Consider the following 17,599-nt stretch of genomic DNA (forward strand, 5'->3'; position numbering starts at 1 on the left):
TTGACACAGACAAAAACGCGGGATCAGAAGTTTTCTTGGTTCTATTACTAAGTGGCACTGTAAACCTGGGCCAAGTTCCTGATGCCCTTTTCAAATCTATGGTGTAAGAGACCTACTTGACTGTACATATCAAACTATCTCCTCAAATAACACACTCATCAACCTCGGCAGGCAACTCAGTGAGACCCCGTCTCTAAATAAAAATAAAAGGAAGGTCTGAAGATGTAGCTCAGTGGTTGAATGCCCCCTAGTTCAATCCCTGGCACCAAAAACAAACAAATAAATAAAGTAGGATAGGAAGGAAAAAATAATTTCTAAAAATGACTTAGAATGAAAGGCATGGGTGGTTCTGAATTCATCCTAGTAATAAAAAGAGGACAAAATATATTATGAAACCCCACTACCTCTAGATTGAGTCATCAGTTCATGGGGGTCTACAATAAATTCCTAGAGTTAGGCTAAAGGGGGACAGTGACTGACTACCAGAAAATAAACACTGACTTTATTAACAACATCGACAGAAAGGGTTTCCAATTTCTCAGAAGAAAACTAACATGAAACCAGCACCACCTGGTAAGCGTTACAAGATTAAATGCTCACATCACATTTATTGTTCTGATAGCTCACTGCCACACACTGAAGGGTCATCAGGACAACTGCCATCAAAGCTGCTGCAAGAACAAGCTTTTTACTGGGGGGCAGATTCATAGTCAGCTCCTTTGACAGCTGACTGCAAGGATATTCCTGTTCAGCTCTTGGTGTAGAGAAGACAAATCAATTTAGAGAACAGAGTTTTGCTTCTCAAATTCAAGAAAAACCATTAAATAACCAATTAGTTTTTCTTGGACTGTCTGTCAGTGCACTATGAAGAATCCTTTTCCATCCCCACCCTTGTCTGGGTGAGGGGAGGAAAGGGTGGCAAGGGGCCAACACACTAGCAGGTGGTTTTGGTGACATGCTGGGCTCTGCTCCCTTTCTGCTGGTGATAGTAGGCGTCTTTCTTGGCAGCTGCAGCAGCTTGATGGGGGAGGCAGGGGCCACCCACTGATCACCTCTTTTTAAAGCCATATTTTTTGCGTTCATAGAAGAGATCTGTCTTAGAGCTCCCCAAATTGACAATCTTTGGGCAACCATCTCTCTGGAAAACAGAATAGAGAAACTGGTAAGTCAGAATCTGAATCAAGAGGAACTGAAGATATAATTCAGTACAGAGGAATAAAAGTTAATCTTTTGCCCTAGTATTTGAAGACCATAACAGGTTTGGGGGTGTGCTCAGTAGTTAGACTGCTTGCTTAGCATCTGCAAGGCCCTGGGTTTGATTCTCATATCTCAGCCCCTCAAAAGTTAAGAAACAACAATGAAAGGATTTGCAAATGTGTACAAGCAACCCTAGCTCCTTAAATGGGAGGTTCAGATTAATTAGCACCAAAGGGAAGTGTTTCTTCTCTATCACTTGAGTTTTCAATGATCATTTTATAAATTTTAGGTTAATGGTTTAGTTAGTTATTCATCTTTCCAATTATCCTATTTAATTTTTTTTTTAGTTGCTGATGGACCTTTATTTTATTTTTTAAAAGCAGAATTTAATTTTTTTTTTAAAGAGAGAATTTTTTAATATTTAGTTTTCGGTGGACACAACATCTTTATTTTTATGTGGTGCTGAGGATCAAACCCAGCGCCCTGTGCATGCCAGGTGAGCACGCTACCGCTTGAGCCACATCCCCAGCCCCTCGACCTTTATGTGGTGCTGAGAATCGAACCCACTACCTCACACATACTAGGCAAGTGCTCTACCTCGGAGCCACAATCCCAGCCCCCCCATTATCCTATTTGATCTATTAAGAATTTACAAGTTGGTGCACCTATAATCCTTGTAACTTGGGAGGCTAAGGCTGAAGGATCCAAGCCAGCCTTAGCAATTTAGGGAGACCCTAAATAACTCAGTGAAACCTTGTCTCAGGGGGCTGGGGTTGTGGCTCAGTGGTAGAGCGCTCACCTCGCATGTGAGAGACCCTAGGTTCGATCCTCAGCACCACATAAAACATACAAATAAACAAAATAAAGATATTGTGTCCATATATAACTAAAAAACAAAAACAAAAACAAAACAACAACAACAAAAAACTCTCGTCACTAGGGATGTAGCTCAGTGCAGGTTATATTTACTGAATATCTAGATATCCAGAAAGTCCTCCGGAGCCTGCCCACTCTCTATTCAGTGACTGCAATTATATTTAAGAATATTTGATTTAACAGGGTGTGGCAGCACATGCCTATAATTCCAGTGACTCATAAGGCTGAGGCAGAAGGATCACAACTTTTGAAGCCAACCTTAACAACTCATCTAGAACCTATCTCAAGGGATGTAGTTCAGTAGTACAGCATCCCTGGGTTCAACAGCTCAATTCTGTTGCTGGTATGACACAGTGCAGGTAGAACCTGAAACTTTTTTTGGGGGGTGGGGTGGGCGGGATGGGTGGGTGACTGAGGATTAAATTTAGCAGTGCTTTACTACTACATCCCCAGCCCATTTTATTTTTATATTGAGACATGGTCTTGCTAAATTGCTTAGAACCTCGCTAAGTTGCTGAGACTGTTCTTGACTTGCAATCCTCCTGTCTCAGCCTCCTGAATTGCTGGGATTGCAGGCATATACCACTGCTTCTGGCCTGAAAACATATTTTTGGCAATAGGAAACTGAACCCAGGCCCTCACACAAACTAAGCAAGTGCTTTATCACTGAGCTACGTTCCCAGTCCTTTTTTTCTTTAAATCTTTATTTGCCTCGCACGTGCCAGGTGAGTGCTCTACCACTGAGCCAAAGCACCGCAGTCCTTTCTTGTTATTAGTTTTTGGGGGTACCAAGGACTGAACTCAGGGGCACTCGACCACTGAGCTACTACGTTCCCAGCCATATTTTGTATTTAGAGACAGAGTCTGAATGAATTGCTTAGAGCATCACTTTCACTGAGCTGGCTTTGATCTTACGATTCTTGTGATTGAGCCTCCTAAGCTATTGGGATTACAGGCATGTACTACCACGTCCAGTCCTCCCTTTTATTTTGTGCTCAGGTTGATCTCAAATTTGGAATCTTCCGTCCTCAGGCTATTGAGTAGCAAGGATTACGTGTATACCATGTGCCTAACCAGAATCTGAACTCATATGTCCAAAGAATTTTGTTCAACTGAGGGATTAAAAACAATCAGGGATAGGGTTGTAGCTCAGAGGTATAGTGCTTGCATAGCATGTGTGAGGCACTGGTTTTGATCTTTAACACCACATAAAAATATAAAAAAAGAAAGGCATAGTGTCCATCTACAACTTAAAAACAAAACCAAAAACAATTAACTTCAGTCAAGTGCTCTAGTTCTCCTGGATTATCCCAGAATGGAGAGGATACCACCAAAGGGAAAAACCTAAAGGCTTTAGGAGGGTTTCACAAAGTGTCTTGTTAATTCACTTGATTTAATCCAAACACCGATCCCCGCACCCCCAGCACATGCTTTGTAAGTGCTCTACCACTGAGCTGCACCCAAAGCTAAATCACTTCATCTGAACAAATACATGGTTTTGCAGAGGTCCTGTGCTAAAGGTGGTGTTGAGTTTGTTCTGATTTGTAATGACGTGCTGCTCCCTTGGCCATTCTGAGAGCTGAAAAGGTTTCAGTGAAGCTTCCAGGAAGCCCCATGGGGCAGGAGTGACTCCATCACTTGATCTGGGATGCAGGGAAGACAGCTGGAGAAGCTGTAACTGGAAAAAACCTTAAAGGTCTGTTGATTTTAAGACACCCACATCAAAGGAGTTGGATTCCTGTCATATTAGACTATAAAATGAATTAATCACCTTAGTCCTCCAATTTCTAACTCAGTTTCTTTCGGGGGGCCTAATATCAACACAGAAATTTTTGTCTGAGAACATACAAAGCCAACATTGCATGATTTTCCAGAAAACATGTACTCTGTATTACACGGAGTGCTCCCACCTGTGGTGCCTGGTGTATGAGGGAACTAGCCCCACCAATGGCTCACCAGTTGAGCTATGTATTCAATCTGTTTTTGTGTGTGTGTGTGTGGGGGGGCTGGGGGGGGAGTACTGGGGATTGAACCCAGGGGATTTTAACCACCAAGCCATATCCCCAACTTTTTTATTTCTTGGTACCAGGGATTGAACTCAGAGGCATTCAACCCCTGAGCCAGAACTCCAGCCCTTTTATGAATCTTATTTAGAGACAGGGTCTGAATTGTTTAGTGCCTCACTTTTGCTGAAGCTGGCTTTGAACTCACAATCCTCCTGAGTTGCTGGGATTACAGGCGTGTACCACCTTGCTTGGCGCCTTACGGAGTCTCACTAAGTTGCTTAGGTCCTTGTTAAATTACTAAGGCTGGCTCTGAACTTTCGATCCTCCCGCCTCTGCCTCCTGGGTTGCTGGGATTACAGGTGTGTGATACTGCACCTGGCTTTACTCTGTGTTTAAAATCCTTTTAACAAAGTAAGAATTAAAACAGATGTTGTCCCAGGGCACTTGGGAGGCTGAGGCAGGAGGATTTTAAGTTCAAAGCCAGTATCAGCATTTAGTGAGACCTTAGGCAACTCAGTGAGATCCTGTCTGTTAAAAAAAAATATAAAAAAGGGCTGGGGGGGGGGCCTGGGGTTCTGGCTCAGAGATGGAGCACTTGCCACCCATGTATGAGGCACATAAAAATAAATTAATAAAATAAAGGTATTATGTCCATTTAAGGAAAAAAAAAATAGATGGCTAGGTTGCATGCCTATAATCCTAGCAGCATAAGAATCTGAGGCAGGAAGATCACAAGTTCAAAGCCAGCTTCATCATCAACTTAGGTCCTAAGGAAATTAATGAGACCCTGTCTCAAAATAAAAAATAAAAAGGGTGAATTTTTTTTTTTAAATATTTATTTTTTAGTTTTCAGCGGACACAACATCTTTATATGTGGTGCTGAGGATTGAACCCGGGCCACATACATGCCAGGCGAGCGTGCCACCGCTTGAGCCACATCCCCAGCCCCAAAAAAGGGTGAATGTTTGATATCAAATGGGGCAGTGCTCTACTTTCTTTTAAAGGTGCTGTGAAATTTTGTGGTACAAGGATAACCTAGATTTGTGCACTGTGGTAGTCCTTTCTTTTAGATTCATATTCCTCAAGTATAGAACTAGGGACTAGACCAGGTCAATGTTAAGAAACTGAAGAGAGCCTTAGAGATTCCTGGGAGGGACCAGATGATGAGAGGATATATCCTCCAGTCTGCACAGCTGCATCCCACTTGGTGAAGGCAGCAGGCCCTGGAGCTAGGCCACCTGACTTTTGATAAGTTATTTAACCTTCTTGAGTCTCAGTTTAGTCACACTTGAGTATAAGGGTAGAACCTACCTCGGAGAATTAAATGGATTCGATGATTCGAAAAATGTTTACAACAATACCTGGCATACTTCATTCCTTAATAAATAAGAAATTGCCAAAACAAAAATCAGCAATTTCATAATGGTTCAACCTAACCCTACCCTCCCACTAGTTTTGTGTAAAAAAATCTTTTTGTTGTTGGTACTGTGATGGTACTGATTCTGAACCCAGGAATGCTTTACCACTGATCTGAGTATCCAGCCATTTTTATTTTATTTTTGTAATTTTGAGACAAGGTCTCACTAAATTGCTTAGGACCTCACTAAGCTGCTGGCATTATAGGTGTGTCTCCACCCTAGCAAAAATAACCCTGAAATAGCAATAAAAAACCCAGGACTTGACTGGGAATAGAGCTCAGGGGTACAGTGCTCCTGGATTCAATCCAGAGCATCACCAAAATAAATAAATAAATAGCAAGAGTTAAGGGGATTAATTTGCTGAAATGTAATAAACTACAAATTAGTCCTTGGGTGACAATGTCCACAGATGTCATCCATCCCTGGACTCCTGGTTATTTTTGGGCATTGAAAAATTATAATGAGGACACCCAGCTTATCTTACCAGCCGTTATAAATTATGAAAGCTGCAGGAAGCGGGTAACAATAGTGATGGTGGCTTTTGTTGTAGGAAGATTTCTGCATAGGAAAAAGTCTTGGGTACTTAATCTACATGATGATCTGTAAGAACGAGAGACTGGATCATGTCACCGGACTGCTCTGTGTTCCTTGGAAACTAGTGCTGAGTAAATGTGAGCTAAATGCCATCTCAAATATCCTCAGGTCATTCCTGTATAATGTGAAGTAGAGGAAGTGATGTCTAGAATAATTCTTAGAGACCAATGAGGCATAAGGATCCAAAGGTATCAGGTCACACACCACATGCAGAAGAGTCAGACAGCAATTAACATTTATTAAACATTCTCTGGTTGCAAACTTAAGCCAGATAAAAACTCTATCTATAACCACACAAGTTCAAGAAAGTGTCACTAAATGGAGTTTATGCTGGGTGTGGGAGCACACACCTGTATTCCCAGCAGCTCAGGAGGCTGAGGTGGAAGATTGCCAAGAGGAAAGCCAGACTCAGCAACTTAGCAAGGACCTAAAGCAACTTAGTGAGACCCTGTTTCAAATCAAAAAAAATAAAGTAAAATGGGCTGGGGATGTGGTTCAGTAGTTTTGTACCTTCTCTTCACCACTTATTGACTGTAAGTAATTACATCTGCTGTGTACCAAACAACCTGTAGGGGGACTAGGGGTAATTTATAGGGACAGCACCAAAAATGTGCACCATTTTTGCATTACAAGTCAGACCTGTACCAAGGCCTGAAAAAAGGAGGCACACACAAGATCCAAGGTACTGCCCATAATGGAGTATAATCTAGTTGGTGGAACTGATCCACCATTGTTGGAAGTCAAGTATAATATGATAGTCAAAGGTAAACCAATTTAGGAGAGGAAAATATTCAAATCACCAACTAAAATTACGTTTGTTACTTAATCTATGACATTTTATATTTCCTAAATAACAGATTAAATGGTGTAAGAAATAGTTCTTTCTGGCCCAGTATCTTGCACTTCCTAGCAGTAGGCAGGATCCAAACACATACACAACTGAGGTTGTTGGGTTGTTTCTCCTCAACATGGGCACAATATCTGAATGGACAACATGGTATGATGGGAACACCACGAGGTGTTGTCACAGCCTAATTTTGTCATTTATTAGTAGGAGAGAGACGTAAAGATGGGATAATACTAACCGTCCTTATTTAACAAAGTTATTGTGAGGAATATGAAGATAAAAGGTACAAACTACCTCATCTTTGCTCACAGAAATATGAAGAGTTAACATATTTTATCTTATCCTAGATTAGTAGGTCCTAGATCAGTAACAGTGTACTATTAGCCTAGTAAGATTATATCATACTTCCTTACATTTTCTTGTAAAAAGAAAGCAAGCTGGGGGCCTGCAGCTGTGGCTCAATGGTAGAGTGCTTCCTAGCATATGTGAGGCACTGAGGATCAAAATTCGCAGCACCACATAAAATAAAGAAAGAAAGAAATAAATATTGTGTCTGTCTACGAATCTCACACACTCACACACACACACACACGAAGAAAAAAGCAAGCTGATCTGTGGTTCCACCACTCCTCACCTAGAACCTGGCTGCCAGTACTAAAGAACAAGGGTAAAACTTGACTTTGGGCAATGATCTACAGGTGCTGTTTTTTTTGTCTCTGTCTCAGGGAGCTGAATGACAATAATTAAGAATTAGGCACTGGCACCATATAATATTAAGGGACAAAAATTTGCAAGACCAACAATCACTTTTGCAGTATTAAATAAAGGTGTTCTAGATTAGTGTGGTGGTAGAGCAATACTCCCAGAGACTCAGGAGGCTCTCAAACACAAATGTGAGGCCAGCCTGGGCAACTTAAATGAGACCCTGCCTCAAAATAAAAAGTAAAAAGGAGTAGGGATGTAGCTCAGTGTTAGAATGTCCCTGGTGGGTTCAAACCCCAGTACCACTTAAAAACAAAAAACAAAAAAAAAAACATGCATTGTGTGTTAGAACTTACAAATTCAGAATGTTGTTTCTGAATAAGAACAATCATAGAGAGACATCAAAGCAACAGAGAGGGTGCTCCAAACAGCTGGTATTGACAAAGATTTGCTTGTCTTGCATTTTTGCCCTTGATACAAAATAACAGCCTTTTATTGACTACACCCAGCTTGGCCCAAAGAACTTTGAGAAATTATAACTTCGGTGATTTGCTGAACACAGTAATTTCTACAGACAGGAGGAAATTGCCATGGATGGCAAAGTGTTACAAAATAATGGGAGGAAAGGTCAGATAGAAAGCTTTGTATTCACTCACATCCTTCTCCTGGATGGTGCATTCTTTACAATAATAGGCATCAGAGACTCCTGGGCCTCCACAGATCACACAGCGCCCCTGGTAAGAACCATAGTTACATTCATCACATATTCGCACCAGAGTGCAGGGGCGCACATAGGAGTCACAGATCACACATTTGCCGTCACCTGTAAGGAAAAAAGAATGTGTCATGTTCACTAGTAAGTATGGGTTGTGAACCCAGGGGCACTCTACCACTTAGGTACATCCCCAGTCCTAATTTTTTTTTTTTAGGGGGGTGGGGAACTGGGGATTGAACCCAGGGATATTTTACCACTAAACTATTATCCCTAGTCCTTTTTGAGACAAGGTTTCTCTAAGTCCAGGCTGGACTCAAATTTGCCATTCTCCTGCCTCAGCCTCCCAGGTAATTGAGATAACTGGTGTGTGCCACCGCTGCCCAGGATATCTCTTTTACAGTGACTTTAGGGCCCTCCTCTACTTTTGCATGGCAAAACTTGGCTTATACAAGTTTTTTTCTATATCTCCTGGACACAAAGGAAAAAAATAACCAGTTAACATATATAAAGGTCTTGGAATTGCACTTAGGAGATTGTAAGCATTGATAATTGCTGGTAAAAACCTGTGTGCGCACACGGGCATGTGGGCTGGAAAGGATAATGGTAGTTTGCCCATTCTTCCTGATCAAACGTGAGACTTCCTTAAAGCTTAAATACAGTGTTTAAAATGTGCACGTCAGAGTGGGGCGATAGAAGGCGGCTTTAGTGCAGCCCCACACACGTGTTTCCATCCTCCTCCCTGGCACGTCTACTCCAAGCTTTCTTTGTGGCACCTCTGGAAATGCCCGTATGTTGGCTCCACAGAAACTGAGTGGGAGGAATGGGGTGTTGAGGGTGTGTTCCACTCACATTTTTCACACAGTCTCCCGATGGCTGTAAGACCAAAGAAGAGACAGGGTACAATTAGTATTAAAGTTTTGACAAAGCGGGGAAGCACATCCTCGAGGTCGCGATAGGCGCAAAGGCGGCAGTGAGACTCATGGGAAGGGCATCTTATTCTCGTGAATCTCAATCTGAGCCAAACCCACAGCCAAAGCAACCTCCCGAAGCTCCTCCCAGGCCCCGGGCAATCTGCGGCAGTTTCTTCAGACTTGCGGCGGAGGCCCTGGCCGTCAGCCCCTTTTACCACAAACCCGCGCGCTCCTACAATACCCAGAGACCAAGACGCGCGAAACGTGGCGACTCCAAGAAAAGACCCTAAAGAGGAATCAAGAATTCCTAGACTCGAAGAGCCTAATATCACCCCACCCACACAAGCAGTGGGCAAGGCCCGCCTCACCAACACCAGCTTGTTTGCGGCAGAAGATCAAATCCGGATGATGTTTAGCCATAACTCCCTCCAAGCAAACTACCGGAAGCCTCGGGAACTTCCGTCCAACCTCTAACCCAGAGGGTTCCTGCCTCCACGTCGCGGTGATTGGTCTTCGAGGCTTCTATCAGCGTTTACGCTCTGAGCCAAATCGCGCTAGCTGTCGCGCGATTTTCCTTCATCTGAGGGTAACTAGGTCTCCGCAGATGCGTAGAACTCTTAAAAAACAACAACAACAAAACACTCTCCCGGATTTGGAAGGTATAGACTTTCGGATAAGCCGTCTTTGCCGCACTGACATCTTTGCTTCTGTGTTTTTTTTTTTTTTAAACTGGGCATTGAACCCAGGCCTTGGCGCATGCTTGGGCTAGTGTTTTTATTCAGCTTTTTTTCCCCTCTCACGCGTCGATTCCTAACACGTGAGCTCCTCCTACTGCCTTCTCAGGGCAATGGAGCCGGTATGGAGGCCTCGCCTTCCCCGTGACGTAGCGCTCTCGAAGCCACGCCCCCACCACGGCTTTAAATAAGCTGTGTGGCACGTCACTTTTACGCGACCTCATCTTTGTCAGTGCACAAAATGGCGCCTTACAGCCTGCTGGTGACCCGGCTGCAGGTGAGCGAGCTCGGGCTCTCTGGGTTCACGGGGGCGGGGTGCCTCCTCCTGTGCCTGTGGCGATGGGCGAGGCAAGGCAAGGCGGGCCGAACCTGGGGCCGACTTCCCGTGTACCCGTCGCTGTTGTGGGCCCAGAGCCGTGCCCGCTTCTCGTTGCCCTAGGTCAAGGCGTCCCCGGCACCGTCAGCTCCCTGACCATGTCCCCGCCCCGGGGAAAATGTGGCTATAAGCTGTGATGGCTTGATGAAGAGTGGAGGCACCTCTTTTTCCTTTCTGAGGACCGCACTTCCCTCTCCCTTAGGGTGTCTTTCTGTTCCTCAAGGTGAGGACAAGGTGACTGGGGGGCGCGGTGGTTGTTGAGCCCTGTAGGCCAAGTGCCTGAAGCCTTCATCTCTCAACAACAGATGCTTGCAAGCCAGGGGCATCCACAATTGCCATTTGGCCTGGAGGCAGGAGAAGCTAGTTCTTTATACTGTCTTTTGAGGACCTTGCGGAGTCAGGAATTGGAGAGTGTTCTTCGTTTACCCTGACGTAGTAAATAGTAATGTTTCTCACCGTTGTACCAGATTCCAAAACTGATTTTAATACCTACTAATATCATTTGATTCATATAATCGTCTGGTGAGATAGATGTGAGATGATTTTTCCCATTGATAGATGATAAAACTACCAGAAAGTCGGTGAAAGTTCTGGCTCTCAAAGACTGTCACCCTTATGTTGTGACCTGAGCATTGACCCTCCTGCCCCTCTGTTCTCCTTCTTTGTGTCAGCCTGCCCTCTGAATTTTATGAGCCAGGGTGGGGTCATTTATATTTGTAAGAGTACAGAATGGACTATTTTGAGCTCACAATTAGTTGCTTTTCAAGTACTAGGTGGGAGAGTAAGGAGACTTAGCAGTTTGACCTTGACTCTCCTGTTATGAGCCATATAGAAAGTTGACTGTAACTGTCAGATGGGTTTTTACTCCTAACTTGACAACTCCCGGAAGGTGTTATATTCAAAACTTCAATGTCAAATGTGTGTTTTCTTAATAAAAATAAAAAGTTACCTGTAGACATTCCTTGTCAACCTCTTAAGATTAATTTTGAATTTTCTTTGGATCAAGTGGCATAACTTTGATTATAGAATTAATAGTTATGTGCTATACCCTCAGAAAGCATTGTTATTTGAAGTGATTTTTCATATTATTTAAATTTAAGCCAAAAAGTAAAATAATTTATCTGAAAATATTTCTGGTCCCAATTCTGAGCAAAGGTAAAAGATTTGCACTTAATTATCTCTTTAGGTTTTTTGATTCTGTAAGTTAATGATGTGAAAATATTTGTTTTTTTCCTGATTCTGCTGTCATGTGATTTAATGAAATTAGGCAAAATTATGTGACAGGTAAATAACTTATTGAGCTTGGAAGAAAGACATAATGTCAACATTTTGAATTGAAAAGGATATTGGAAAGTATGAATATTAGGGTGGTATGGAAAGAGATCTGGACTGTACTTCATGCTTTTGCTCCTTGACCTTCAGCATGTAACTTCCTGAGTCCATTATCAGCTGAGGATAATATTTATTTATTTACTTATTTATTTTAAAGAGAGAGAATTTTTTTTTTAATATTTATTTTTTAGTTTTCGGCAGACACAACATCTTTGTTTGTATGTGGTGCTGAGGATCGAACCCGGGCCGCACGCCTGCCAGGCGAGCGCACTACCGCTTGAGCCACATCCCCAGCCCCGAGGATAATATTTAAACAGATGATAACTGTGTACTTGCATTGCCACAAAATGATGAGTAAGTGGAATGTATTTACAATCATGTAGTTCATCCTGTTTTACAGATGGAAAATCCAAGACTTTGAGAGCCTGGGTGATTTCCAGTAGCAGAATCAGGATTAAAATCCAGGTCTCGGGCTTTGGTTGTGGTTCAGAGGTAGAGCGCTTGCCTAGCATGTGTGAGGCACTGGGTTCGATTCGATCCTCAGCACCACATGAAAATAAAATATATTGCGTCCACCTACAACTAAAAAATAAATATTAAAAAAAATCCAGGTCTCCTTGTATGTTCATTCAGCGGAGATGGATGAACAGCATTATGCTCTTTGCATTATACCGCACTGCGTCCCAGTAGAAACATAATGACAGCTAGCACTTGTCTATTGAGAACCTCTTACATTTACCTCTTTGCTTAGATACTCAGAAATATTTCAGATATTTGAGAAGTGGTAATTATCACCTTAGTAGTCTTTTCTGCAGAACTCAATGATGGAGTCATTTTATTCCCATTCTTCCACATATTTCCTGAGCACCCACTGCTTGCCCTGGAAACACTGGTAAGCAAAGACAATCCCTGATCTCATGCAAGTGTCTACTGTATTCTAATGTATCGTACTGCAGAGGGTCTCAGAAATCTTTCTTAGCCAAAAGATTTTTCTTTTGCTTTTGGCTGGACCAAAGGTGATGATAGATGATAGAATGATGGCTCTTACTACTACCACTATGAGTAGCTAACATCTACATTACTGAGTGCCAGTAATAGCGCATGACTCTGGGATAATGCATACTATTAGCCCTGCTTTATGGATGAAAAAGGATTAGTGAAGAAAAAATAGAATGGTTAATGGCATGGATTCTGGCATCAGACCCTCCAAAGTTTGAATCCTGGCTTTAATACTGAGTAACTGTGACTCAGAGCAAGGTACTTAACCTTTCTGAGCCTGTTTGCTCATCTGTATGATATCATAATAATAGTACCTCTGTTTTAGTCACGTAATAGTTGCAGAGTATTTAGAACCTTGCCTAGCACCTTTTAAGTGTGATATACTTATTAAATTAGATAAATTTTGCATAGGGCCATATCACTGGTATTGGCAGATGTGATTTGGATCTGCCATTGCTGATTTGAAAGCCTGAGGGCCAGCAGCTGTAACTTCCTTTGGCATCAAGACTCAGCCTTGGACCAAGGCATTATTGATTATTATTATCGTAAACTTGAGAACAGTGCTAAATTGTACATACACTGTTGTTTGACAGTACCTGTTACCAGGTAGAACGATTAGAAACTGGGGAAAATGCAAAGTGTGATTCTTTGAAAAGTCATGTTTATTCTCTGGTTTTCAGTATTTATTTTTTTATGCATATCATATGGATAAGAGGGGTTGGGCACTTCAACTTTTTTTTTTTTTTTTTTGTACCAGGGATTAAACCCAGAGGTGCTTCACCACTGAGCCACATCTCCAGACCTTTTTTATATTTTATGTAGAGACAGGATCTTGCTGAGTTGCTGAGGCTTGCTTTGAATTCTAAGTCCTCTTGCTTCAGCCTCCCCAGCCACTGGGATTGCAGGTTTGGGCCACTGCTTGGTGGGGTTGGGTACTTCAGATAATTTCTCAGGTCTTTGGTTTTGCCTTGAGGTACTGGAGTTTGGGTTCTCATGACCTTGGGAAGGTCATGTAGCTTCTTGCATGTAAATCTAGGATAAATAATTCATGACAAAGAAGTCTGACTTCTTTGGTAGAAGTTTTCTATGAAGAGCTGCGCTTTTTTTTTTTTTTTAGTGATCTTGCTTTGAATTTTAAACAGGTTATTCTGGTTGTATGTTCACTTGGATGCCTTCCTGGGATCAAATATTGATTTGAATTGAGTAAATGAATGAATGAATTAGTAAACAAACCTATAGTCTCAAACCTGGGTAAAAGGAATGACTACTTCCTGGGACTAGGGCAGCACACCATTGCCTTGGAACAAATTGCTCCTAAAATGCCTAGAACTGCCCTATACCATTGGAATGCAGGGACTAAAGAGGGGGGATAATTTGGGCAAGGTGACACATGCCTATAGCCCAAATTACTCCAGAGGTTGAGGGGAGACAGAAAATAACCAAGTAGAAAACAAGAAAATTGTAGCTACAGAGTGCTATAGGGAAGATAAAATAGAGCCTGGTGCTATGATGCACGCCTGAAATCCCAGTGACTCAAGAGGCGCAGGCAGGAGGATTACAAGTTCCAGGCCAACCTGAACAACTTTGTGAGACCCTGTTTCAAATAGTAAGGACTGGGTTTACTCCTCAGTACCAAATGGGGTGGGGGTTGGGGCATTAAGGAAGAGCCAGGCTCAGTGGTGCACTCCTATAATCCAGCTATTAGGGAGCTGAGGCAGGAGAATTGCAAGTTTGTGGCCATCATGAAAAACTTAGTGAGACTCTGTCTTGAAAATAAAAAGGTCAGGGATGTGGCCCAGTGGTAGAGTGTTAGCCTGGCATGCACTGAGACTGGGTTCAATCCCCAGTACTATATAAAAAGGAAAACAACAACTAGCCAGTTGGCCAGTTGTTAGAGTAGATGCCAGAGGAAACAGGGCAGTGCCAGTAAAGGTGACATTTGAACTGAGGTTTACATGGTAAGAAGGCAGCCATTCAGCATTTTGGGAGAAGAAGTTTCAATTAGAAGGAGCAGCATATACAAAGTACCTGAGATAGGTGAACACACAACCAGAATAACTCGGTGTGTTAAGAATAAGGCAAATCAGTGTGGTTGAGGTGTCTTTAGGAATGGGAGGATCTGAGCAGGAAGTTAGGCTCATGCAGGTTTCCATATGGAAATTGGGTTTTGCTTCAAATGTAGTGAAAATCCACAGGAAAGTTTTAAGGTAGGGAGTAACATGATCTGATTTATGCTTCAGAAAAATCATTCAGGCTGCTATATGGATGATGGACCATAGAGGGTTAAGAGAGGAAGCAGGCACATGCCTATAATCCCAGCAATTTGAAAGGTTGAGACAGGAGGATTACAAGTTTGAGGCCAACCTCAGTAATTTAGGGAGGACCTTTGCAACTTAATGAGACCCAGTCTCAAAAAGGACTACAGATAAGCTCAGTTGTAAAGCACCCCTGGGTTAAAATCAGTACCAAAAAAAAAAAAAAGGGCAGGGCTGTTGCACACCTGTATTCCTAGTGACTTGGGAGACTGAGGAAGGAGGATCATAAGTTAGTTCAAGGCTAGCCTGGGGAATTTAAGGAGACCCTGTCTCAAAAGAAAAAGTGTTGGGCGCGGTGGGGCATACCTTTAATCCCAGCAGCTCAGGAACCTGAAGCAGGAAGATTTCAAGTTTGAGGCCAGCCTCAGCAATTTAGCAAGGCCCTAAACAACTTAGTAAGATTCTGTCTCAAAATAAAAATAAATATAAAAGGCCTATGGATGTGGCTTAGCGATAAAGTGCCCCTGGGTTCAATCTCCAGTGTTCCCTCTCCTCCCCCGAAAAGGGCTAGGGATATAACTCAGTGGTAAAGTATTCCTTGGTTCAACAAACACGTTGTTTAGGAAAAGCTTTTTGGTACTGCTCTAAGATAGAATTGGGAAACAAAGTAGAAATGAATCTGCTGGGGTTTTGGGGGGTGGGGGTCGGGGGGCATTCTGGAAATTTAACCCAGAGGCACTTTACCACTGAGCTGCATTCCCAGCCTTTTTTCACTTTTTTTTTTTTTAATTTTTTTATTTTGAGACAGGGCCTTGCTAAATTGCTGAGGCTGGCCTCAAACTTGCCATACTTCTGACAGCCTCCTAAATCCCTAGGATTATAGGCGTGCACTTATTACCATTATTTACAAGCATTCATTGTTTTGTGACTACGTTGACTGAGGGAGCTACAGAGCTGGCTTAGTCTCTCCCTGCATGTGAGACTCCTATGCCAAGTGAAGGAGAATCATTTAAATAACTGAAGCCAGGAGGAGGTGGGCACATGTGCTGGGGGTGCCTGAATACAGACTCAGCTCTGTCTGGCACATGGATGGTGGTGGTTGATGTTTAGTCTGCCTGCTGCTGTGGTTGGTGTATGAATTGCTGTTCCAGGCCCTGGGGAAACGGGAACCACATTAGCTGCCCCATATTGAGTTCAGGCCCTTTCACCAGTCACAGAACTAGGTCTTGTTTTACAAATGTTGCATCCTTTATCCTTTACAATAGCCTTATGAAAACAGACTTGTTTTCATAATGATGAAACCAAGGCCCATAGAGGTTAAAGAGCTCATCTGAGGTCACAGTGTACAGCAGAGTCCGATTTTGAATGCAGTTGTGCTGGGCTGCAAAGTCCAGACTTTTTACCACTCAGCCAAACTGTTTCCCCAGAGCATTCCCTTTGGGGGAAGGAGTAAAAGCCAGATCTCTGTAGAGCAGGCTCAGTATAAGGGACACAGTTCAGTTGGCCCTGGATCCATTTGGGTGTGTATCTTTGGGGATGTGGTTGCCTCCTGCCCCAAATACCAGTGAGGCAGAGTTCAGGTCCCACAGAGGCAGCTTTATTCCTTGATCCAACTCACAGAGGATGCCCTGTGGAACTCACAGAGGATGCCCTTCTCAAGGGTATTGGTACTGAGCTGCTGCCCGCCCTTTGTAGCATAGCATGGTTCAGGATTTGTAAGCAGTTCACTATGTGCTGGCTGTAGTCTCTGCTGCTAAAGCCAGCAGCGAAAGAGAATTAGGCAGATGAGTGAATCTATCATCCTGTTCCTTTAAGGAACCCCCTACCATCTTTGGCACCCATTTAGAGGGTATGACTTGGGGGGAGACATGGCTCTTTGTCCCCTTGCCAAACCTGTGAAGAGGACAGTACCACTTTTGTTCCTGCCAGTTGCATAGCAACCAAACTAGCTGATTGCCTGCTGGTGGGAGGGAATTGTTTAGCTTGGAATTCTTAGAAGAGGTGCCAGGCATTGCCTACTGGGGATGGGAGGAAATTGTGATAAGTTTGCAGCCATGTGGGAAGATGCCACTCCTCAGAAGGGTGTTGATTGACATGCATTCTTGTGGAGCCCATCTGAGGCTTCCCTGCCAGGAAAGACTGGGCGGTTAGGCTGCTGAGAGTCATAGTTAGAAGAATCAGGGGTCTGACATCTTTTGAGTCCCTGAAGTCATCTTGGTGAAGTGGGCTGCCTCATAGGGTAGAAAGTTCCCCACCATTAAAAATGGTGCAGAGGTTGGTACAGAAGGTTGGTATTGAATGGTGGACAGTTCCTTTTCAATTCCAAGATGTGCCAGGTTGGCACTTGGTATCTGTTCTGGGGCTGTGATTTGGGGTGGAAAGGGAGAAGTGAAGGCATAGTGGGGAAAAAAGCCTGTAAGCCTTTCTCTAGTGCACAGGCAGGCAGTATGTTCATAAGCAGCAGCTCATTCTCCCAGGAGGACGGGTGGGTAACAGCAGCTCACATTTAGCCATGCCTGTCAGGAGCCCAGCTACCAAGCTCTATGCTTTTTGCATGTTTTTTCCTTACATACACAATGCAGTGTGTTCATAAATGTCCTCTTCCTTCTCTTCATCCCAGTTCCCAGAGGCAACCAC

At 43.1% G+C, this 17,599-nt stretch overlaps 2 protein-coding genes across 2 annotated transcripts in view; one reads left to right on the forward strand and one right to left on the reverse strand.

Annotated features, from left to right (window-relative positions):
- Nucleotides 1-480: 480 nt before the first annotated feature.
- On the reverse strand, nucleotides 481-9,757 carry Phf5a (PHD finger protein 5A). The gene is made up of 4 exons (XM_046429514.2): nucleotides 9,635-9,757; nucleotides 9,205-9,228; nucleotides 8,297-8,463; nucleotides 481-1,138 (listed from the first exon to the last, which is right to left on the reverse strand). The coding sequence occupies exons 1-4, from the start codon at nucleotides 9,684-9,686 to the stop codon at nucleotides 1,049-1,051; spliced, it is 333 nt and encodes a 110-aa protein (XP_046285470.1). The 5' UTR covers nucleotides 9,687-9,757; the 3' UTR covers nucleotides 481-1,048.
- A 369-nt stretch (nucleotides 9,758-10,126) lies between these two features.
- Aco2 (aconitase 2) overlaps nucleotides 10,127-17,599 on the forward strand; it is a 48,309-nt gene continuing 40,836 nt past the window's right edge. The window contains exon 1 of the mRNA XM_046429511.2: nucleotides 10,127-10,277. Coding sequence (XP_046285467.1) covers nucleotides 10,242-10,277 — 36 coding nt within the window. The 5' untranslated portion in view covers nucleotides 10,127-10,241. The remainder of the gene's footprint in view (nucleotides 10,278-17,599) is intronic.

The sequence above is a fragment of the Marmota monax genome, unplaced genomic scaffold, assembly GCF_021218885.2.
Source record: "Marmota monax isolate L192 unplaced genomic scaffold, Marmota_monax_Labrador192_F-V1.1 WCK01_AAM20220418_F8-fsc00051, whole genome shotgun sequence".
In the NCBI taxonomy this organism is placed as follows: Eukaryota; Metazoa; Chordata; class Mammalia; order Rodentia; family Sciuridae; genus Marmota; species Marmota monax.

Excerpts from the sequence above, each read along its gene's own strand:
- Phf5a (XM_046429514.2), bottom strand. The coding sequence starts at position 9,686 with ATGGCTAAACATCATCCGGATTTGATCTTCTGCCGCAAACAAGCTGGT. Across the intron at positions 9,229-9,634 it reads CCGCAAACAAGCTGGTGTTG|CCATCGGGAGACTGTGTGAA; the intron begins GTGAGGCGGGCC and ends TTGGTCTTACAG. Across the intron at positions 1,139-8,296 it reads GCACCATCCAGGAGAAGGAT|AGAGATGGTTGCCCAAAGAT; the intron begins GTGAGTGAATAC and ends TCTGTTTTCCAG.